Below are 25,999 nucleotides of genomic sequence, written 5' to 3' on the forward strand. Positions count from 1 at the left end.
GCGAACGTCGAGATGTATCACGGCGAGTGAAAGTGGCTCGCCGATGGATTTCATCAGTCACTCGTTTTATTTCGCTGTCAACGCACTTAATTACTTCGAGTTAAAAAATCTTTTTAATGACCTTTCCGTCGCAGTTGTTCAAACATATTTTACGGATGCACAACGAGTATTCGCTTTAAGCATTTTCAAATACCTCTCGCAAATACTGGAAGAATCATAAAAGATTTGTCTTATTATCTTTGCCATTAAGGTAAGGCAATTATTTCCAAGTATCACATTCGTGAGACAATGCTGTCAGATTATCATATATTTTCATTTAAACACTATATATGTGTGTCTATGTGTGTGTTACTTGCGTGTATCTCTATTTATACAACAATACGTTTTACCAACAAAAGCGTAACTATGTAATTATCTATCTACATTGGAAAAGATGGTGCGAGTTGGAATTTCCTCCAGTCGCTCCAGTGGACTAATTAATCAGCATCCGCGACTTAGAGGGTTGAAAAACACTCGGCAATTTTCTCAAACTCTCGCGCGATGGGCGAATATTCATAAAACGGCGCTATACGTCGTCGAGCTCGGCGCGTTTCCAAGTGTGGAAGTTTTCCCACAGTTCCGGTGTACACACAATGCCGAAAGGACGTACGCGCACATCCTGTTGGATGCCTTCTTCCGGTCCCTCTCCCCCCTCACTTCCTCTCACTCTTTCCTGGTCTCTCACCTTTGCTTCCCTTTTGTTGGGACCTTCGCTCTACCAACGAAATAATCTCCTTGCCCGTTCTAGTTCGTAAATTTCGAAGAATCATGCTCTGTCGAGGAAGACACATTACCGTCTTGCAGACGCGAAATCGAAAGTGATCCAAAAGATTAAATGGAACGAGTCTTCGCCAACTTAACCACGGATGAAACTTAATTTTTCTAATGCTAACTTTTTATAATCCCAAAAATATAAGAATTTATTATGAGCTTATAAAAATCTGAGCTTATTAAAATTTATATAAGAATTTATACGAGCTCTTTTAATAATAGAGAATGCAGCTATTAAAAGAATGACAACTTAGCACTTCCATCACCAAAATATTTCAATCTTTTCTTTAAATATTATAAAGAAAGAGTATATCACGTATTTCGTGACACAAAAAATTATATCATCATCAAAACGATTACTCAAAATATAGTCCTTAATTTGTGCAATTAATTTTTAAATTTGCTGTAATTTTTGAAACCTATGTTATTTAAAGTTAAAATATAATATAGCTCGATGTAAAAACGTATTTACATCCGGCACACAGTTAAAGCCAACGATAGCACGTTACAATGGCATGCGACAGATATAATTCCGTTTCGTAACGGACTTACATCAGCAGGAACGTGACGATTCGTGCACGTTTCTCGCTTTCGAGTGAGAATCGGCGCCAACAATCACAATTTCCAATGAAAAATATGACACGTTAACAACACGTGGACAATGAGTGTAACGTCTTAATGGAAAAACGAGAGACTCGTTTGTAGCAGTGACGCCTTATTTGTCTTTTTCTCGACAGAATTTCAAGGGAGAAAGAAAGAAAGAAAGAAAAGGGAAAAGATCCCGTGAAATTGACTACGCTACGAGGTACATAGCTTGGAATTACGTCTCGTCAACGTACTCCTCGTACAATGGACCCCCATTTTTAACGTCCTTCGACCCACCTTGTCATGTCACGCCTTATATACAACAGGCGACAGCTGGTGCGGGTATATTCTGTTTGTAAAGATGGAAAAACGTACGCGTAGTATAGGCGAGATATACATATGTGAATAAATCTCATATAGGTATCTCTCAAGACACAAAAAATTAAATTTGATTTTTAGTTTACATTTACATCTAATGTATTTCCATTTCACATCAACTAGATGTTGGTAAAACTATTGTAACTCTCTAATACGAAATTCTTTACATCGCTCTCTTCGTATGACATAAATTGGAGCTGCATTTCGTGCGCTTGTGCGCTTTCTGAAATTTGTTGATTGCTGTGAGAAAAATAAATACAGAGTCGTGAGTCGTACAGGTGCACACGTCGACGTCCGAAGGGAAAAGAGAAGAGAATCGGCAAAGTCAGAGTTGCGCCGCGCCGTGAAATTCTCGTCCAAGGACAAGGCGTTTCCGAGACCGCCGATCAAGAAACGTTTAATGGGTCACGCAGCGAGTCTCGGGTTAGTTTCGTGCACATGGCGTGCTATGCCGATATATGACTATTTCTTACAGTCTCTGTCTTACAAAAGTACGTCGTTTAAAATAACGTGGAATCAGCGAAGATCCGTATTTTCGACACAAGGGAGAATCAAAAAATTGTAAAATTAATTTAATTAACTAATTAATTAAATTTAATTAAATCAAATATAATCTTTCGTATTCTTTAGCATTATATTACTTTCAACGTTGCAAATATTAATATAAATTATATACGTAAATAAACCAGTATCAGTTTTTCTTAACAAACAATTGTATATAATATATAAATATATAATATATAAAATTACACATATTGATCAAACAAATCTGTATTAAAAACAAATACAGAAAATGTGCAGATTTTATTGCAGAAATAAAAATAATCCCAATAATATCCGTGGAACACGATTTTTGCGACAATCTATACATTCTTTGTAAATTGTAAAAAAAAAACGTTTAAATTAGTAAGCTAGTCGATGAGGAAATTTCTCAAAAATCCTCGTTTGCTCCCTTCTCTCTCCTTCTCTTCCTAGCATCCTTTCCAAAACTTTTATATTTCTCCATATGACGCGAGCTTCACCCTGATGGGGAGTTGAATGAGGGTCGAAGGTCCTCTGGATCTCCCGAAGAGGAGCATAAATCATATTCCCATGTGAAAAAGCAGTCGAGATGAGGACAAAAAAAGAGGCGGGCTAAGGAAGAGAGGGAGCTGGGGAGAAGAAGATGGAAATACGCGTCGTTCGTGCGTGTAAGATTCATCGCGATCGCGTCGCCAAGCGAAGAAAGAGACTGCTAGGAGAGAAAGCAACCCCCTCGAGCACCATTCACGTAAATACCGGTATCGAACGTTACTTAAATGTATATATACTATATAGCTATACACTGCTCGCGCGCACGAGGAGCTCAGCCTCTTTCTCGGAGCATCCCAACGGACATTCTTTCCGGTCGCTATCCCCCTCGCTTGCTTGCTTGCTGTGATCTGCTCGACTTGATTCGGCATTGTCATGCAAATTCTGCGCGGATTCAAGCCGCGCGAGATTTCTCTAATGCGACATGCTCTGCGATCGCACGTGTGCACGTGTACGAGGATCTACGACACTTCGTTCTTTATCTTCCTTTCCTTGGTGTCGATTAAATTAATCTCGAATTATGTCGATCACTTTTGCGAGGACACCGACATCTGAGCAGTATCATTGCGTCGCCACAAAAATTATGCAATTTTACACTTTTTAGGTAAAAATGAGATAAAGTAATATATAAAAAAAGAGCAGCAATAAACAATATATAACATTATTAGTGTTTTTAGAATATCGATTTTAAGTACTGCAAGTTTTATCTTGTATAAACAGAACACACAAACGAAATGTAAAAAAGAAAAAGCAATGGTAAATAATAATAATTTTAGTAATTATTTAAACATAAATTGATACAAAATTGATGAAAATTGAATAAATCCTTTTAACTCTCTTTATCTACTTATCAATATTAAAACAATGTTAAAATCATTGCACAATTGCGGACTGCAAAATCCCCAATGTAATGCTCCTAAATTTTTTTCCTTTTTAGAAAGTGTATCTTTTTATGTCCTCTGAAAGAACGAGCGAGTGCAGAACACCCATATTTTCGACGCAATTAATAATTCTTGGTAGTGCATTCACTCCGTAATCTCATATGCAGCTCTATAATCGGAACGTCACATGTCGCGCGACGCACGTACACATCGGCCCAGCTTAATATTTGAATACGCATGTAGGTTTGTGACCCGGTCGAATCAACGGCATATCGGCGCGGCCATAATCAGACGACATTGTGCGACCGTAGATTATGGGGTAGAGAGAGAACTGCGCGAGCGAGACTCGGTTTGTGCCAGCTACACGAATGTATAAGTAATCGACTTAAAAGACGACGACCTCGTTCCCCCTGCGATGTAAAAAACATATTTTCGACTTGGCTTCGCACTGTTTTCGTGAGCGGCCACGAATCTGTTGGCCAAAAATCTAAATCGCGCGATAAGGAAAAATCATTGGAAAATAAATGAAAAATTCCTCGAGGAGTTATTTATAGACGTTCATGCATACAAATATTAATACGAGGCGAGTACTTGAAAAGAGCTATTCAGTAGCAAAAGGACAGAATTAATCGGATATTAAAATGAATTATGGCACCGGTTTGAACACACTCTGCGATACTATTTACGAGACTCGATCATAAATAAAAATAGAATAAATAAAATCACAAATAAAACTGAAATTTATGAAATTATATATATTCTGCAAACTTTTAATATTTAAATTTAAGTATCTCCGAAAAATTAAAGAGTAGCAAATTGTCGAACGAAAATTTTCGCAAAATAAAATCTACTTGCAAGAAACAAGATTCGTGAACCTAAACAAATATACGCGTAAAAATGTTTAGATTTTTAATTTAGTTTGTAAATTCAAAGTAGCAGTTGTAAATTCAGTTTGTAAATATTTATTTGTCGTATGGAAAAAATTATTTCAAATTGATCCGTAAAATCCGTGGAAAGGAAATAAAGAACTTCCTGAAATAGCCCGCAGAAATTTTACTCACGCGAGTTCTGTATTATATGCACGAGCCACAATATGTAAGTACAAGCGGGAGGAACGTGATCGTGCATACTGACCGCGACAGACATGTCGGAGATATATCTGGCGGCGATATTGCGCCGGGACTACCCGCGGCGCATCGTTCGCGCGATCGATGGATCATCGATCGGTGCACGGGAGGAGTCAGCGGGTGGGTGATGCACCGCGCTATGCAACAACGTTCGACGCGTGCAAATGCACGCGCGCACGTCCCACGTACGTACCCCGACAACGAGGATTGTCGGATGCGCGAGAGATGGGCGCGTGTCCGATGTAATAAAGGCGATAATGGTCATTATTATCGGCGGGTTACGTCCTTAGAAACTACCAATCGTTTTGCAGGATAGACGCACGATCTCAAAGAACGAAATATTGATTCAAAAAATCTTGATTAGTGTATCGTTTTTATATTTTACGCCTGTTACAAACAGAATTTGTATACGATTGTACGTGCCAATTTTTTATAAATGTTTATATTCTCTTTTAAATATTCAATTTAAATTCGGAAAAAAATACACAGAGATTTCTCTCTTAGAATTTACCCTGAAAATCAGGGTAATCGTGGGACAATATGGTATATGAAAAGAATTTTATGAGAATTTCTCTGAATAATATTTATCACAATAAAAATAATAATATCTATTACAATAAAATATAAAATATGTTTAATCAATTTTACTATGCAGTTTAGTAAAATTAATCAAATATGTTTTATATTTTATTGTGATAGATATTATTTTTATTGTGATAAATATTAATCAGAGAAATTCTCATAAAATTCTTTTCATATACCATATTATCCCATAATTATCATGATTTTCAGGGTAAATTCTAAGAGAAAATTCTCTCGCAGTGTACTTCTATTCTATTATAAATATGATTATAATAAAATTTAAATTAAAAAGAAAATTATTTCAACACAAACAATAAAAAATACATTGGTTATCGTAAAGTAGACTTCTATCTAAACATTGTGCATCGGAAATATTCAATTATCGTTGTAGCTAGACACTGCAGTTCCGTGATGTACGAACGAGCAATCCAGCTTACTAAACGAAGACCGACAATACTTAAAACATGAGCGTTCTTCTCTACCGCGACGAAGAGGAACGCGAAGAGGAAGAATAACTCTCGATCCCGTAGGTGTTTGCAAACAATGGCAAGGAATCATCCTCGGACGATTTCGACATATGCTTGGAACGACGCACGCTTGTAATATGACGCGCGCAGGGTGTGCCTCAAATGAGCGTACTTATCCGACAGGCGGCAGGGAAGGAAGCGGAGGCATTTTAACCGCGATTGAACAGACACGGCAACCTATACGAGAAAAGCGTGTCTAATTTTTCGTGTGAGAACGCGCTATCTTATATCTCACAATACATGTACCGACGTTCGTTGAAAAAAAAATTATTTTAAAAGAAAATAATAATAATATATACACCATTCGGTAACATTTCAAGAGCAAAAAAAATGCAATATAAATGTATATTATAGCAATTGTATAAGCATCTGTGTAGTGTATCTGTGGTGTATAATTAAAGAGAAATGTTAATAAAATTATTAGAACCGAGAACAGCTAAAGCAGCTAATTAGGCTCAATATTAAAATGGTAAAAGAGCACCTGTATATTTCTATTAATAACTCGGGGAATGGATCCTGAGATCGGATGTTTAATAGATATGACAATCAGACGTTTTTTGTGCCTCATCGATTAGCATCTGTGAAATTAAGTGTGTCGTTCAGCGTGATCGAAGATGTCGATTCGGCATTGAAATTAGAGACGAGAGAGAGAAAGAGAGCGAGAGTACAAGATCGACGCTAATACGATTCTTAAGCAACCGCACGAGATCGAGATATCGATCGGTTTTATCGGCAGACTCGTTCGCTCGCGGCTCTCACCCTGCAACACAGACACGTTCACTCTCACGCGCAGGCCAGAAAACCAATGGCATTCATTGCGTAACGAGGCACTTACCGCAAATCAAACTAATAGCCAATAAAACACTCGCTCTAAAATCGCATCGAGAGGCGCGCCTGGATTCATCCGGAATTCCTGCTCGGACATCGTGTTATTAACGTTTAAGTAGCGGCATGAGTTAGGTATTCGCGATGCTATTTATTTCACAGTAGTGCCATTAGTGATATGAACGATATATATATTGAGAGAAATTTCTACGCAAAGCGAACAGGACTTAAAATACGAAATGCTGCAAAGCGCCTAACTGTACCGAAATATATATATGGGAATATTATTTATGTATGCAATGCATTGTATTAAAGTCATAATTTTGTCACATATGCGAGATATTTTGCACTCTGATAAATTATACATATTTCTTATTATAAATTATTTATACATTCGCAATAATACTTATTACGTCTGTGTTTACATTCTACGCTCGCGACACGTTTAAAAGTAAAAGGCGAACGCGAATGGTGAAATGTGCAATGCATTCCGAGGTTAACGACCTCTATTTTAAACTGCAATGTCAGCCGTATAATTCGAAAGATTTATTCGCTAACTGTGCATGAAAGTATCCGCGGCTCATTATACGCGCGCGGAGACGGATAATTAAATATTGAAAATGAATGAACCGGTAAACGCAGCACGCCACATTGGAGAAGCACATCTCTACAAACGCGCGTGTGCGCCGGTTCTCACACATCGAAATGCATATTAGTAAGCAGATCGAAATCACATAATAGAAAGAGAGGAAGAGAGAAAGAGAGGAAGAGAGAGAGAGAAAGGAAGAGAAAAGGGAGAAAAAAAAACAACGCGAACCGCTATTTTTACGTTTCCTAGTAAGGTATAACAATGCCTCCTCGTATCGCGATTAGTTAACGAACGAGATATCGGTCTTCCATCGGATTTGCGGCTTGTTACCGCAAACACGTTTCGCTCCTCTCGTGCATTTCAATCTCAAGACTTTCTTCCATACGTACACGTACTCTGTATATTAACTCGAGATTTTATCCCAGAAATTTTTAAAACTGAGAATTACAGACAAGATTGATTAATAAACGAAAGGAAATACTTTTTACGCTATATCATTAATCAAACGTCGCAATGTTAATTGAACTATCAGCTGCTTGAGATGCCAGTATAAATTTAAAAACCACCACGTACGATTTGCCCGATCGCAAAACGATTAAGAAATCCTTACGTTCATAATCCACATTTAAATATAAAAAGAAAAAAAATTGAAATTTATTCCCAGCAGAGTTATATTAATCGACAATCAATGTATTAAATTAAGTAATAATTATGGTTAGATGCGCACATTATTCGAATCGACATACATCGACGTACTGATTAATTATCGTCAAGGTTGAGAAGAGAGAAAAAAAGTAAATCATCGATCCGAAACATTTATTCGGGACGGCCGGTGAAACGTTATCAATTAAGATCGTGTTTTACGAGAGAATCACGTACGCGACCGACTCTGACTGATCCGAGAGAATCTGACGATCGGGACGTATATAATTGTTAATTATCTCGACGATTGTTACGCGGCTCGAGACGAACCGGCAATTTCGCATTGACACGCTCGACACGCAAGGTGCGTGTATACACGCTGTCGATGCGAAATGTTGAACGGCGAATCCTTTGCGCCTTTTACTCTCGATGCATTCATTCCGAAGGCACTCGCAGAAAGAATGCTTAACACGCGATATCGAAAGAATATATAATTGAACTTGTTACTATTATCCTAATACATAAAAATAAAGTATCAAAAATTTGCGTACGACATTCACGCGTTGCACTATTTGTGTTAAAAAATTCTAGAATTTCCTATAAGATGGATTGTAAATATTTTTTTTTTTTAAATTATCCAATTACATTTTATATAATTTTATAATTTTCTAAGACGGGCAAGGAAGAGATAAGGTGTCGCGTGTCGTCTCGAGAGAAAGATGCGCGGATACGCTAGAAGATAATGGTGTCATCGAGATTTCTCTCGAGTCACTAGGCCACCTTATTTTCATCTACTTTTCCCTGTCAGTAATCATTTAGCCCGAACCTCGCATTTTCTCGGAGGATATCGAAGATCTTTGATATCGCCAGAATAAAACAAACGAAAGAGAAAGAGAAAAGAAACATGCGATAACTCAATGTCGACATCGTCAATTCCTCGTTCATTGCATTACACTGACGACGACAATTTGATAAACTCGTTTTTACTTTAAAAAAAAATGAACGGTTCATTATGTTACGAAATGTAATCATCGTTTGATGCTGACAATTCATCCGCTAATTAATGGAAGATTAATTAAAAACATCAACATGTCGACGTATACATTATTTCTGTCCCTTTACAGTTACCTTTACAGTTAGAAGTAGCATGTTCGTTGACTAGTCGTAATTATTAAAACCGCGAATAATTAACATACATGATTAACGAATATTCGTTAAGGCACACGTCGCAATTTCAGAACGCAATCGACGACGATCTTTATGATATGATGTTAACATTTCTAGTTTGTCTTATCATGCAGCTGTACGTAATTCTCGAACATAATGTTTGCATTTAGATTTGATTATGATAGAGGAATGAAATATGGAGCCGAGATAATAACGCGTTGTCTTTAAAGAAACATGCATAGTGCATTATTATTATTATCACTATTAATATACGAAATCATTTTGCAAATTTTATATTATTTTTATTTTTTGCACTAGCTTTCAGACAATTGGAAAGTAAGATATATATATACGAGACGATATCTTTCAAGACGTAATCTTTTATCGTAAAAAAAAGACAATTCTTTATCTAAACTTATACACGCGTGTGCGTGCTTATGACGTGAATCACAGTTACGAAGTTAATCCAGTTTCAACACATGCGAGCCAGGCTATTGCATGCTTATTCAATCCACGCATCGGTAACGCATCCGTAACTCGATCTGTGCACCGCGATCGATCTCCTTATCTCTCCTTGCCCTCCCCTTTCCTTCCCTCTCTGTCGATTGCACACCTATTACGCATTATAAAACGCATCGAAGAAAATGCGGCCCGATTACGACGCGCCGAGTTTCGCACGAAAGCTGTGGGAGTTTCGCGGAATTGAATTATGAGAGAAGAGCCCCGTAAGAGAAAAGAGATCGTATCTCTATCTTCTCCATATAACGAAAGAATGAAGCCCCGATGATATTGCATCTCCTAACGGAGCGTGCATCGCGCTAGCGAGAGATGAGGCACATTATCGTCGAATTGTTTCGCGTCAATAGAGTTTCCGCGTACAGTTTTCTCGGAGATACTGTTATATGTATACCGTGCGTCTATTACGAAAAACGTTCGCCTCTCGTCGCGGAAGAGAATGGATCTCTATCGCCCATGAAATGCGATTTCATTCATCAATGAAAAAATTATTACGTCACACATGTAAAAAATTCACAATCACTCTCTTTCGAAGAAAATAATTTTATATCATAACATAATCAAAATTAATTGTATTCGTTTAAAAGTTTTCGTACATTTAGAAAAAAATTTTACAAATATTTGTTATCACTATGATAAAATTAAATAAAACAAGAAAACGTAGAAGATTTTTATTTAATAAGCCTTTCATTTAACATCGCGGTTTATTATTGTTCCATATTCCCGTCAAAAACATACGTGAATACGAAGGATATAGCGTGACCGACAAATAAAAGTAAATATTTTAATGAGACTTAATTTGGGTCTTGGACGAGGCTTTAATTACACCAAAGTCACTCGACTCGGTAAACTGGATTAAACGGGCAAAAGTACGAGCTAAATGAGCGCGAACGAGGCAAAAAGCTTCATGTTAAATGATGCTTGAACCTTCCGAAAGGTCAAGTGACTAAAAGTCTAGAGAATCTCGTTTGGATAAAAAAAAAAAAAAAAATAGACGTGTGCTGTGTGTTAGCTTATTTAAACGTCCTACATATGAGCGTAATTGGGACACAAGCATTATCTGACGGATCTAAAACAAAGAGATGCATAATTTGTACATCAAACGAATGGCCTTTAAAAGTTAAAAGAAGGGGAACAATTTATATATTAATTTTTTATCTATCTTATAACTTAATTTTTTTTTATTTCTTAATAATTTAACTTTTGCTATCTTTGTCTAAAATTTTGCAATACGAGATTTACTTCGAACTACGTTTATATCAGAAATAAAGTGCTGATTTTCTCTAATTCTCCGAATCAGTTTCTCTTTGATCAAACAAAACGGCCTCCCTACAAGAGAAATCGAAGTGTTCATTTAAACAGTAAGGATAGGTGGTGACGGGAAGATTACGAAATCACGAACATGGCTATCTTGAAAAAAAAAATACGATGTTTGCCCCAAAGAAGTTTCTCTCACGCTTCTCGATAAAGTCTTCTCGCTTTAACAGGTGTGCGAGATGCAAGGTGCATCGAACGTAACCGAAACGAGAAAGTTCCATTATTAATGAATATAGAGGAGATACCTTGCGGCTAATATAGAAAGTTTGCGCGGTATCGATTTCTTGACCTTACAATTATCTGCTACAACGGTGTGTATTAAAACAAATTAAAAATCAAATTTACACGAGATTTAAATAAAAGTATACATAGAGCAAAATCATTATATTTAACCTTCTTGCTTGAGATGCGTTAAATTGCAATTATCGACAAAGAGGAAATGCGCTATATAGAGAGGAAATATTGCGTCCAGATAATTTTTATATAAATCAAGATAGCAATATTTTAAATATTCAATATTCCAAAAAATCTACAACATAAAATTTTACTTGCAAAAAGTTGACACATAAAGGAATTTTAACGAACAAGATCATGCAACACGCGAATCTCAAATATTAGCGTCGAAAGGAATTGTGAAGTTGCAGAATAAGAATTCTCTTTCTCTATCTCTCTCACCGCGAATTTAATTATCACAATTAACATGATCAAGACAGCGTAAGTCAGAATTTTCTCAACAGAGTTAACAGCTAGCCTTGAGGTAGGAAGTCAGACAAAATAGTAACGAAAAGTATACATATACATATATATTTTCTTCAGCGGAATATAATTCTTTAAACCTTACGACCTTGTCATTCGCATTTACGCTGAATAGATTTAAAAAAATCAATGCAATTAAGCATTGTCGAACGCAAAAGCGATCGAACTGCAAATTACTCGATCAATTTGACACGCTCGAGCGAACAGGTGCGTCCAGATAAGTCGTGTACACATTACGATAAGACTACGTGAATAAATGTCGTTCTGAATCGTATATCTATGACTCATGCGATTGGCACACGGCATATTGCATCGCGCATAGTAATGCAGAAATATTTGTTATCTGCGTAAGCATTAATCGCTCTAGACGATGCGGATATTAGAAATGAATGTCAGAACTGCTCGTTGGCTCTCGCATATATTTCTTAGCGTTCTTTTATCGTAGTATTGTAAAAAAATAGCCTCTATAATTTAATAATAAAAAAAGCTTTTGTGGAGATATTATACTTTTATCTATAAATTTGTCGAATTTTTTTTTAGATTTCTGCATCATTTTTACATGGTGAAAATTGAATTCTCTGCGTAAAACTAACATTTTCGAATGCTAAAAATTTTAGACATTAAATTCTAAATACAAAATTTTTTTCAATATTTAATTATTTTTAATTCACAATCTAAATATTCTAAATAATCTACATAAGTGATTATTGCGATGTGTGTGCGTAATTTCATTGATAAAATCCGAGTGTAATATGAATCACATATTACGATAAAATTGTGCTCCGTCGCGATATGTTTGTGTCACAAGAATGCGAGTTACACAATTATAAGTAATTATCTTTAGATTATTCTGATAGTCGATTGTAAACAATATATATCTACATACATAGACAATTGCATCGCATTCTGAAGGCGGACGCAATTAAAAGTAAACAAGCGACTTGAGAACCAAGTCGTACAATAATATCGGGCTGCAAATGCATCCCATGTGTGTCCAGATATATACTCTAAAATTATCCCATGAGATATATCGCGAATTGATCTGGTACTAAAGCGCGACGCTAATTGCAATTGTCGAGCAGTTTTGAGTGCCGCAATAACTAAGGATTGCGATCGAGTCGAGCCGAAACTTCCTGTTAACGCCGATTTATCGTCCCTTTCCTCCACATGCAATTCTATTGTCTTATTTTCCTCCTCCTCTCCGTTCTCGCGCCCGATTCGTGTTCTCTCGCCGTGTTCGGAGTTGTCTAGCATATTCTAGGAAGGATCAAGGACGTGCGCGAAGAATTCGCCGAACAAAGAGTTTAAAGAATGTCATGGCTAAAACGCTTTATGATAGATCGGTTTAGGATCTGCATACGGGACGCGAGAAATAAGATTTGATTCGCTGCTATTGTACACTTTAAATCGAACGAAGAAGATAAGCGTCTCGGAATTTTGACAGTTTCTATTCCTACGAAAAAACATTCAAAAAAAATCGCGGATCTCTGAATATTTTTAATTTTAGTTAAGTTAGTCGTTTTCGACGATAAATTTTAAATTTAAAGAATAAGAGTAAAAATATAATATAAACGTAGAAAAGTATAAATGATAATTGGCACATCTTTTCTTTTATCTTAAATACAATTTTTAGTAGTTCTACTTTTAATAATTTTAAAAATATATATATTTGTCTCGACACAATCTACTTGTCGTTCTGTTGAATTAAAAAATTATCATGTTTTTTTTTCTTTTTTTTTGCAAGCAGCGCGAATCGTTTCCTCCGAAATCTCGACGCGTCGCGAATGTCAAGGATAGCGAGCATCATAACTCCCTCGTTCCAAGGATTCAAAAGGGATCGTGAAAAAAAGCGACGAAAGCCTTTTGCGCATAGGACACGTCTCGTAAAGAATAAGAGCTTATATGCGGCAGACACCCCTGCCGTGATTTTCATATTCACAATTAGCATTTTTTTTCTGCCCTGTCCGTTCTTCTTTCAGTCGCGATGAACAATAGCTGGGAAGAGAGGAGGAGGAACTGACATATCTACGGGCACACGAATCGCCGAAATCCCGCGTGCGGATCTGTTCCACCGCGAAGATTCTCCGTTTTGACGTTAAATTATTACAATGAGCTATACAGACCTGTCTACCTGCCCCTCTCGTTAATGTGTGTGTGTGTGTGTGTGTGTGTGTGTGTGTGTGTGTGTGTGTGTGTGTGTGAGAATATATTATACTTTGAATCAAACCGTTCGCTAAGACTTCCAAAAACTTCCGCATTATGAAATATAAATTATTTAAAAATCGTAAAACATCATGGTCGATTAAATTAAATTTTATATTTTACATTAAAACTGCAAAATAAGATTTCAGAAATAAAATAAACTTAGATTGATACAAATTCTGTATCAAACTGATAAAAATAAAAATATATTTTTAAATAAACGACAATATAATTAGATTTCAAATATCAAGCAGAAAATGCAAAATGCCATGTCTCGTATATATGCGAAAAAAAAAACTGATGTAACGAATCGCATGAGAAGAATGAAACTGGCAGTTCATGATAGAGCGAGACTCTCACGACACAGAAAAGCGGAACGTTCTTCTTTAACGGATTCTTGGTAATCTCCGTGGTCGAATCTTCGAACGGGCGCGGGCAGTTTTTTTTTTTTACTACCATATTGGAGATGATGTCTCATATGATCGCGATCGGTGTCAGATCCACGTTCCTTAGGAACGTGGCCATAGAAACTGGACAAGCGTGGTTTGATTCAGAGTCTCGGAATGTCCGCAGACAGTTTGTAGGAAGCTTGCGAGCCAACGGAGCTCCCTTATAAGGTTGCTTTCCGACGGATATGGATTTTTTACTCCTCTATCGTAGTTCGCGTCCGCGAAACAAGACTAATCCCTCATGTACATAATGCGCATAGTAGAGAGATTTTATCCTTTCAGATATGCATCCTAGTTTCCGCATAATTTTAACTAATTTGTCCAAATGGAGGAGCACGGTATACGGTATAGTGTAAACAGATGGTTACGTTAATAAAAACTTTAATTCACACGTATATATTTATAATTTAATAATTTAAATAAATATAAACAACAAGAATATACATATATAAAAATATATATACAAGAATATAGATTGTGATCTTCAAAAATAAAAGACAAGAATTTTTCAATCTTGTCTTTTATAATAGTATTCCGATGCAAAAGCTGGTATAAGAATTTACGGTGGAGAATCTCGTTTTAGATGGATCGACCAAATAAAAAAAAATGATACAGATCGTCGAATAAATAAAAAGGAAAACAAAAAGGTAGCGATATTCGCCGGGCGATGTCCAGCGTTCAAGATTCGGCTACCGTGCTCCATCATTTGCGATCGTTGATCTTATCAAGGTAGAAACAAGGCAGCACGAGGCAACGCGCCGGGACTTCCTCGTGTCTCTCGCGCACGCTGCATCGCGATTTAACTAGCTGCACACCGACAGATTTCTATCTCGTATGCAGTTGCAAGCCTTGGACATAACGTTCTCTCGTCTCCCCCTCTCTCTTTCTCTTTCTAACTCTCTCGACTTATCCAAGAAGGGCGGATCGTTAATGGTGATTTTACACGAGGTAGCGAGATGAATCAAGTGGCAAGTTAGTCGTTACATCTTCTTTCACGTTTTCAAAAGTGATGCAATCTTTTTTAAGTATTTTTTAAATATTAAAACAAATATTGTTCGCGCTCTTACATAGATATAGATTGATGATAAAAAAAAGCCGAATATTATACATATAAAAGTAATATAAAAGTTCAATCTTTTCTGTTTATATGTTTCTTTTATATTCTTTATTCTTTAATTTTTTTTTATTGCTGAAGTTTCACATATTTTGTTTGTATATTTAATGCAATTAAAATCTGTTAAAAAATTATATATATTGCAATAATGCAATTAGAGCTACAATTAGCTATAACGGTACGTAAAAGAATACTGTTAATGGGAATATCGATAATGACCCGATTCAAACGGCGAATGCTTCATTACTCGCTCTTTATGAGAGTGAAATTGAGGTTAAATGGAACATTAATGTGATGGAGAAAAAACAAGTGTTATGCCCGAAAGTAGAAGACGTTTCTATTCACTTTTTTCAATACCCAATTTATTTAATTATTTCTCTGCACTTGATTCGATAAACAAGTATTTATGTCTTCCACAAGTACGTACAGTCACAAACATGTCATGTAAATTTCGGCAAAATCGTCCGCCAATTTTGAACAAATAAATTTACACAAATAAATGGCTTGCAAATAACGCACGTCCACTTGATTAGCCTCCCTATTAGCATCGCGTAAATCCGCCATAAAGGGCGAAGATTCGCCCCGACGACAGTGCTAACGCACTCGTCCAACACCCTGTTCCTTTTTTACGTTCGCGAGAAATTAATGGCGCCTCGCATGTATCCTTCCACAGGGAGAAAAAGGGAGACTCGCGAGGGAGGAGGATGTAACGAGGAAGGGGATCCGATGGAGTTGGTGATGGAGATTCGTAAATACACGCCAAGGTAGGGCAAAGGGGCAGTATCGTCGTTAAGAGTCGTTCGAATTACGAACATTTGGCAAAGTCCGCTTTTAGTGGTGGCCTTAATGCCCCCTTCGGCCGCGTATATGTACGCACAAAGGCACTTCTTGGTGGGTCGTCGTTCAAATACCGAGGTCGTTAAAGAGCCACGCAATCTCGTCGAATTACGAATTGCATCGCTCGCCGGCGCAGCTCGACGACGACACTTAATGACCCCTGAGAAGCCGCTATGCAAGTTTGTGCATGGTCACGAGTGCATCGTGGCACCCGGGCATTGTACCGGGGCGCAAAAAGTACGACGGACGTGATTTTCAAGCGAGGAGGAGCGATGTGTGCGATACGCTTCGAATTTTAAACTCGATTCTTGAATAAGAAATTTCTCTCTTTTACTCGTATATGCGTGACCCAACTTTTTAGACTCAACTAGAAAGCTTTATGTTACAAATCAATTTTTGTTATGATGCATTGATTATATTCATATAATAATGTTTTGAAAGGTTTAACATTAAACTTTAAGCCGCAAGAAAATACATTTTTTCTCTTAATTCTTTATCCAATGGATTAACGAAAAAAAACTGCAACTGTTCGGTAATGTCTCATTTAATAATCGAGATTGGTTTCTGAGATAAATTATTGCTGGGAGAAAATTACCACACAGATTATATTTTGCTACTATGAATATTTGAATAAAATTCTCTGGGATCTAATGGGTTAATGACAGCGATCCGCGTTTCACTTCCACGGCTTTGATAACTGGTCGTCAGTCGGATATCCAGTTTCTATAGCCTGACCATATGTGTACGCGTGTGTATGTGTGTGTGTTTGGGACGACGTAACGTGATTTCGCGTTCGTCGGGGAAGGCGCGGGCCGACTGTACACGCGCAATTTACACGAATTACGGACGCGTTTGGCGATTCGCGTCATATTACGGCTTGGTGAAAGCCGGTGATTTTACGGTGCGGTGGGTATTCGACGTTCGAGGCTTTGATCGCGAGCAAGGTTAGGAGGTAAAGGGTAGCAGTAACGTATCTGTGCGCTGCGTCGTGAAAGTCGACGAAGATAAAACGTGCGCCGCAGTGGGGAGACAGAACCACACGATTTTGTATCGCGCCGCGTAAATCGATTATCGAGCAAATTGCACTTCTCTCTAGTATATATTCGTCGAATAGAGAAAGCTTACCCGGGGTATCGGATGACGGATTTTCGGTCGTGATATTTACCCTTTCATTTAGCTAGCTAAAAAGAATAAGCGTTAAATTTTAAGTCGCGAAATAATGGAGCAGCACAAAAGTCAGTCCATGTTAGAAGAAAGTTATTCGACGGTTTGATATGTTGAGATTTCATAAATTAAATAAAAATATCTTTAATATAAAAATATTACAAACATACAGAAACAAGCATGCTAAGTATATCTACACTAAGAGAATTTTCTCTTAGAATTTACCCTGAAAATCATGGTAATCGTGAGACAATATGGTATGGGAGGAATTTTATGAAAATTTCTCTGATTAATATTTATCACAATCAAAATAATATGTATCTATCACAATAAAATATAAAACATGTCTGATTAATATTTTACTAAACTGCATAGTTGAATTAATCAAACATATTTTATATTATACCATGATTTTCAGGGTAAAGTCTAAGAGAAAATTCTCCCTGTGTACTTTTCTTACTTTTTATAAAAAGATTTTAAACTTAAAACTTTTACTTTTAGATATTCAATTGAATATATAAAAATTCTCTTGCATATATTATTGAATATTATTTTTAGATAAACGTGTAATAATATATATTCCCACTTTTTATAAAAAGATTCAAACTTAAAACTTTTACTTTTAGATATTCTAAATAAATTATATAGATACAAATTCTTTTAGATATATTGTATTAAATACTCTTATATAAATGCAATTGCATGTATTTAATGCCTATTCTCGTATGTGCAATAAAATGCGCTGTCAAGTTAGCGCAGCAGTGCAGATAACATAAATTAAAAATACACAATCGGACGTATGTATCCTACGTAATAAATGCGTGAAGATCGACGTGCTTCAGCGAGTGCTGGCAAGTATCAACATTTTGCTCGACGACCTCGTCCGATAGTAAACAATCGCAGGTGCCGAAGAAACGCGGCCAACTCTTTTTTTACTCGTATCCGTTCCGTTTACGCACCGATGCAAACACACGCGAAAGATATCAGTCGTTTATTCCGGTAAGTAGCGTAAATCATATTTTATAAATATTGTACGAATAAATGTTTTAACGGATCTCTTTGTATATTTATCTTCAAAGTTGTTCTAAACACATTCTATTTTTAAACAACACATCTCCTAGTCGAAATATCAAATAATTCTATATTTATGAAATACTTTTAAAGAACGGAAATATTAATGTATACATTAGATCACCGTGATGCAAATATAATTTCTGCGCATTTAATTTTTTTTCTCCAAATTATAATATCTAAAATATGCCGGCGTTCTGCTTTTGTTACTTAAAAAAAAAATCTGCTCACGCATTGCATACTGTTCTTTTTCAGTAGTTTTCAAAAATCGACCTGTGCTACTTTCAAGGTAAAAGATTCGTGGAACGTGTTATTTCCGAGGTAAACGATTCAGAAGTAACGTATATACGTAGGACACACAAAAAGAAAAAAAAAATACCGCAATGCCGCGCTACATAACCACGTATGCGAGTTACGTGAAACTCGCCAACTATGTACGCGATGTAAAAACCGACACATTACGTTACGGAGCAATTATATAATCAGGTTGCGATACGCACAAAATCGTAACTCGTCTAAACTCGTTTAATTAAAGGTGGAGAAAATAGCCAAACTGAACGATAAATGAGACGCCTAATTGCAACAGAATATTCTAAAATGTATAATGTGTGAAGTCTGAGAAAACGAGATTATTTGTTCTCAAAAAATGATTGTGTATTCTCTTCTTTGTTTCTATATTATTATTCTCAATTTTAACAGACAAGTGAAAAAAAAAAACTTGAGCAATAGTATATCACAAATATAATTAATCATTTATTAAAATTTTTACAAATGTATAAGTTCAAAAGAATTATAAATTTATTATATTTTTCCAACAAAGATATTGTTTAATCTCTCTTATTAAAGTGATTTTATCATTTACTGATTTCAAATAAGAATAAGATTTTAACCATTACTAATTATTATGAATTGTAAACTCTAATTTCCATTTTCCATTTATTTCTTCTAATCATGACATTATCCAGAAAAAAACTTTGTATACTTTAGTAATATCAACAAGAAGGCAAATATTTACAAAGCACAAGTTTTTATGTATTCGCGCGAAACTATCGCTTTTTATCCTCAAATTATTCCGTATAGAATATGATCAGTCACGAATGCTTGGTATCTACTCTATCAGAACAGTAAAAAAGATTGCCCAATCTATAAATTCGTATAATAATCGACGCGTAAGATATTTCCAGTCATTTTACAGTCATGCGTCACGATCCGATTCCAAACACTTTCGATAGCTGCGCAAGCTAAAGATCGTTAATATGAAACAGATCGTTGCTTTAAGTGAAATCGATTCATGTTACGGACATATAAACTTACAATTATTAGATATCAAGTGAGATTATATTAATTATATATATGAAAGTGCTTATAGCATTGATTACAAATTTAATTCGCCAATTACGCTTAAAAGAAAGATATCATTAATAAAATTTATTTAAGAAAAAATCAAGTTTTATTTCTCTCTCTACCTTTCTCTCTCACACGTGCAGAAAAATATTATATATTAATCTTAAAATAAATTATGATTATATATTATATATACGTAAGATATATATTTAAGACGGATACTCGTAAAATGCGAGTCGAATCCGTGACAATCTGATTATTCTCAGATCAGAGAGGACAAATTAGCAACATATAACCCTGGTCAGATAAAATATCAGTTATTTCGATGGTGCGAAAAAGTATGGGAATTGATCTCTTGCCTCGAAATTTCACATCGTCGAAATTATGCGAATATATTGGCGCTTCGAGAGACGCTATATAAGGGGCTCTCACCTCTTTCATGCCGTCGAGTCTGCCGAGGCTCTTGGTGCCCCGCAGTGGCGGAAAGGCGACGTCGTGCCAACCACCGCCGCCGTTGCACATCTGCAAGTGGTCCGACTGCGAAGAGTGGAGTCCACGGGCCCGACTCTTGCTCTTGCGCTTATCCAGCAGATGCTTGGCCCTGGACTTCCTGACAGGAACGGCGGAATCGTCCTCCGGGTCGCTCTGCACTTCCCATCGCGACGGCGACTTGAAGCGCCGTCGCGGACTCGTAGGCGAGGTCACCGGCGAGGTGAACCTCTGCACGAGGGTGCCGAACATGGTCATCATTAATCGGCCTCGATTCGCCGCGCCGCGAACACCACGAGCGTGCGAGTTTACAGCAAGGCTATACGCTATACGCGCGCCCTAATCGTCACGCATCGCCGGCATTCGTGGCCGACGTCACGTCGGCGTCGCGAATGGCCGACTTCACTCACTTACTGTCTCACTTGAATATCGTGCGAAACGCTTAGCCACAAGTGGTTTCGGGGAGAACACTTGAAACGGTTGCGCACGAAATATCGACGTTACACTCCGGAGAATCGAGAAACGTTTACAAAAATGTCGCGAAAATGGCAAGTTCCTCGCGGGGAGAAGGAACGGAAGGGGATCGATTCCGATCGCGCACTATAGAATCGAACGCGACTTGCGGTACGTGCGCCAAAGGACGCGCCGCGCCGTCTCGATCGGTGCCCGAAGATGCACCCGAAGAGCGGTAGCGAACAGCAAACGCGGCCTCCTCCTTCTCCTTCTGTGCTCGTCGACTCGGCTCGAAAGTCGGTGGCGGGCACACAGGTATTTGCCTTCGGGCGCCGTACAACCGCAGCTCTCTCGCAAACACCACACTCTGAAGTTATGCACGTACAGTCCTTCACGACGTTCCGTGCCGTTCCGTTTCTGCGTCGCGCTTCCGGAACCGGACGGTTAACCTACGAGCTAAACACGAATCGTCTTCCAACTCTTTTTCGCGTGCCGTTATAGACCCGAGAAGTCACGCGAACATGTCGACCCACGATGTACGATAACGCGATAGGTCGGGCACCGAACGCGAACGCGACGGTTGAACGCCGAAGGACCGATCGTCGCGAATACGTGTAACTTCGAAACTGGTCGCGCGGAGACTGCCAGCGCCGAGAGACCGGTTGGCCTCGCTCGTGCGCGAAGCCGCCCGAGCGCGCCCGAGTTCGCCCGAGTTCGCACGAAGGCGCACGATCCGAGAGCCCGACGATGGACCGAGAGCGAGCGCGATTCATGCGCCGGTTACCATAGCGATCGGGACTGATGACTCTTCTCCCTCGGGCCTCAACACACACGTATCACATATCGTTCATTGCTCGTCCGTCTCGCGAAAGGGATATGTGCACGTGTATTTTTTTATATGTTGTTTTTGGTCGTAGTATTTTTTTCTTATATATGACAAAATCGAACGCGGTAAATTTGAATATCGGAAATAGAGAGAACAAAAGGCAAAGAATCGCTCTTTTCAAGCATTTTGAGATAAATTCCCATATATAAATATATAATATTTATTTTAACATTAGAATATAATACAAGCACGCGCCATTCCTCAATTTTATATAAAAAAGAACGATTAAAGTTTGTTTAAACTTGATTAACATTTTTTGACAGAAATCAGCTAATTAAAACGTTAATTTGCTAATTAAATTTTAAAATAAAAATGTTACAAAAATTAAAATAATAATGTTATAAATAATGTTATAATACTTTAAACTGGAATATTTTTTGACAGAAATCAGCTGATAACTGTCAAAAATATTAATCAAGTTTAAGGAATTATAACATATTATTTAAAACATATTTTAATTTTTATAATATATTCTTAATTTAAAAATTAATTAGCCAATTAGCCAATTAGTTATCTGCTGATTTCTGTCAAAAATATTAATAAGGTGTTAATTTATTAATTGAATTTTAAAATAAAAATGTTATAATAATTAAAATAATATGTTTTAAATAATATGTTATAATTCCTTAAACTCGATCAATATTTTTGACAGTTATCAGCTGATTTCTGTCAAAAAATATTAATCGCAGATAAGGCATTATAACATATTATTTATAATATATATTACTATTTTAATATTTTTAACGTATTTACAACATATTACTATTTTAAATTTTATAATCTATTATTATTTTAAAATTTAATTAGCAAATTAACGCTTTATTAATATTTTTTGACATACATCAGCTGATTAAAGCGTTAATTTTTTGATTAAATTTTAAAATATTATGTTAAAAAATTAAAATCATATATTTTAAATAAAATGTTATAGTACCTACTTTAAACTTGATTAATATTTTTTGACAATTATCAGCTGATTTCTGTATCATTCTTTTTAACATAAAATCGAGGAATGGCGCGCGCTTGTGTTGTTCTAATCCCTTTCGAAAAAAAAGTATATTAAATCAATTCTCGCAAGTATTATTTTCTCTTTTTCGCAATGTTGATTAGCTGCCTCGATTTGCGTTGTGCGTTATATTCATAGCATCGAGAAGCTGTCATCGCGAGGGTTAGCAGTTTGACAGTTCGTCCAAAATTAAATAAAATAATAATATGTTTTAATACTTTAAATTCGATTAATATTTTTGACAGTTATCAGCTGATATCTGTCAAAAAATATTAATCGCGGACAAAGTATATTATAAGTATATATTATAATATATTATATTATTTACTTTACAACATATTATTATAATTAAAATAATAATATTTTGTAAGTAATATAATATGTTATACTTAATTTTTTTACTTTATCCGCTATTAATATTTTTTTGACAGAAATCAACAGATAACTGTCAAAAATATTAATCGAGTTTAAAGTATTATAACATATTATTTAAAACATTATATTATTTTATTTTATTTTATTTTGGACACACTGTCAAACTGCTAATCCTCGCGATGATAGCTGCTCGATGCTAATATGAATATAACGCACAACGCAAATTGAGACAGTCAATCAGTATTACGAAAAAGCGACAACATGTCAATAACATGCCTTTTTAGAAAGGGATATGATTTGTATGTGTGTATGAAAAAGAAAGAGAGAGATGTAATGAATATTAAATATAATATTAAATATAAATTAAATATAAATGTTGAAATATAAATTTTATCCAGCTTTATCAGTTTTATAGAAGAGTTGCGCTATCAATGAATTATTATAAATAATAGTAGATTAATATATAAATGTTTAACTTTTATAAAAAATATGGATTACACGTGTTACAATATACATTCGTATAATACATATATAGTTTATTAAAAATGTGGTAAAAATGGTCATAACTTTTGAAACATACGATCGCTGAAACATGCCCTATCATAACGGTCACGATCATGAAATAAAACTTGATACAGACTCTCAAGATTCCGGAATAAATTCCGGTTTCTAGGCGTCGACCAATTAATAGTACGGTTACTGGTTTGGTTGCTTCGCGGTTAATAATCTTACGTATGTCGAAGAAGGTAAATGAGGGTTAATCGTGCGGAGCCTGAGATAATAACTAATAATAATAGATTTTCTGATTTATCAAGTCATTTATGTTAATTCAAATGGCAGTCGTAGAAGCGGAAAACCCTTTTAAAGCGTTAACAAGAATAAGTAGGTGTAGGTGTACACTGAGAGAATTTTCTCTTAGAATTTACCCTGAAAATCATGATAATCGTGGGATAATATGGTATAGAAAGAATTTTATGAGAATTTCACTGATTTATATTTTTATCACAACAAAAATAATATTTATCACAATAAAATATAAAACATGTGATTTGATTAATTTGACTAAACTGCATAGTAAAATTAATCAAACATTTTATATTTTATTATAATAGATATTTTTATTTTTATTGTGATAAATATTAATTAGAAAAATTCTTTCCATACCATATTATCCCACGATTACCATGATTTTCAGGGTAAATTCTAAGAGAAAATTCTCTCTATGTAGTTTAACATATTGCAAGTGGATATCACAAATCTTTCGCATTGTCACATGGCGCAAAAGATTATTCGCTTGATGTACTTTCAATTAATTAGAGAATTAGAGCATACGAAAAATTTGATTTTCTTTGAAATCGACATCTTTGAATATCGTAATCAAAGAAAAGAGTTTATATTTTTTATTTTCTTTTATGCAAAGAAAATAAAAAAACCTCAACTGTGTATATAAATATTTTCCAATTTTCAGAATTAATCAATACTTGTAGTATTAAAAAAATCACAAAATTGTCAGAGCTGTAAAAAAATCGTGTGCGAAACTTTCTTTCGGAATAAAATCGCGCTGCAAACAACAATTTGCGTATATAACAATTTACTCCCGCTGGCATCTTCGCCAAGGCTTCCCGAGGTAATTAACGATCATCGATCCACGCGCCAATTCGCCCTTTCATCCTCAAGGACATCGGAGGTGGAGCAGGGCGTGAATCTGCGATGCCGCGAGTTTCTTATTACTCGAACGATATCATTAGAGTGGGAACTCGTCAAAACTTCAATTATTCCCGTGGCTATATACGGCGAAACGAGGGCCTTGATTAATCGTACGCGAGAGAGGCCCCGGTGTGTCGTGATTATTAAGCGAACACGTAATTAGCGCGAATCACCTGATACACGCATAGTATCTCTTCCCTCCCCTTTCTTTTCTCGGAGACAGTGCTTATGAGAAACTGTATTACGCGTTGGGAAGAATAAATAATTGTGACCAGCTATGATTCTCTCTCTCATCCCGCTGCTTATTCAAACATATAATATATTTCTCGTTCGCTTTCGTTCAAACATATTTTCCCTCATCCTTCATCCTCAGCTTACTTCCTCTTACTTGATTGCGATTAAGATAGTCGGCACGTAGAGCCGGAAAACTTTATGTAATTATGCAACACTCGCGGCACGTATATCTAAGACAACCATGTATAACGATGAGTTACATGTAGCCTTATTGACGTTCGCGAGAGATAATACATGTCCTATGCGATGTCCATTTTACACGTGCTGGCGCACGTGTAATGTAAAACTACTTTGTCGCGTGTCTGTGAAGTTGGCACGACATTTTATGAATTTAACAAAAATAGTAAGAGTTCTTATAGCACTTTTCATAGTTCTACAGTTCCTGATAAAAATTAAAAAGAGTTCCGCATTCTTTATATTAAAAAATCAAAATTGAAAAAATGTCGTGCTAACTTCGCGAATCTAGCACGAAACCTTCCCTCTAAAGTACTAAAACGCGTTGAATAATATCATTTTTGGAAAGAGTTCCCGATAGTTCTACGCAAGATTAGCATATATATGCAATTTCAAATCGATATTCATCAATTAACGATTTTTAATCGATTTTTAATATCCACGTTTAGATGTCGTGCTAACTTCGCCAATCTAGCACGACACCCTCCCCTCTAAAGTACTAAAACGCATTGAATAATATCATTTTCGGGAAGAGTTCCCGATAGTTCTGCACAAGTTCAGCATATATATGCAATTTCAGATCAATATTCATCAATTAATAATTTTTAATCGATTTTTAATATCTACGTCCAGCACGACATTTAGTGAAAATGTGTCGTGC

At 36.1% G+C, this 25,999-nt stretch overlaps 1 protein-coding gene across 2 annotated transcripts in view; it reads right to left on the reverse strand.

The window, feature by feature from the left end:
• The window catches only part of LOC145939764 (rho GTPase-activating protein 20), a 224,973-nt gene that overhangs the window by 98,308 nt on the left and 100,666 nt on the right, over nucleotides 1–25,999 (reverse strand). The window contains exon 1 of one of the 2 annotated variants that reach the window (XM_083044347.1): nucleotides 20,387–21,528. The exons of the other annotated variant lie outside the window; for it this stretch is intronic. Coding sequence (XP_082900473.1) covers nucleotides 20,387–20,704 — 318 coding nt within the window. The 5' untranslated portion in view covers nucleotides 20,705–21,528. Of the gene's footprint in view, nucleotides 1–20,386; nucleotides 21,529–25,999 lie in introns of those variants that run through there. 2 annotated transcript variants of the gene reach the window in all.

The sequence above is a fragment of the Prenolepis imparis genome, unplaced genomic scaffold (assembly GCF_030444845.1).
Source record: "Prenolepis imparis isolate NDT839.2.m4 unplaced genomic scaffold, iyPreImpa1.0 SCAF_8, whole genome shotgun sequence".
NCBI classification, from domain to species: Eukaryota; Metazoa; Arthropoda; class Insecta; order Hymenoptera; family Formicidae; genus Prenolepis; species Prenolepis imparis.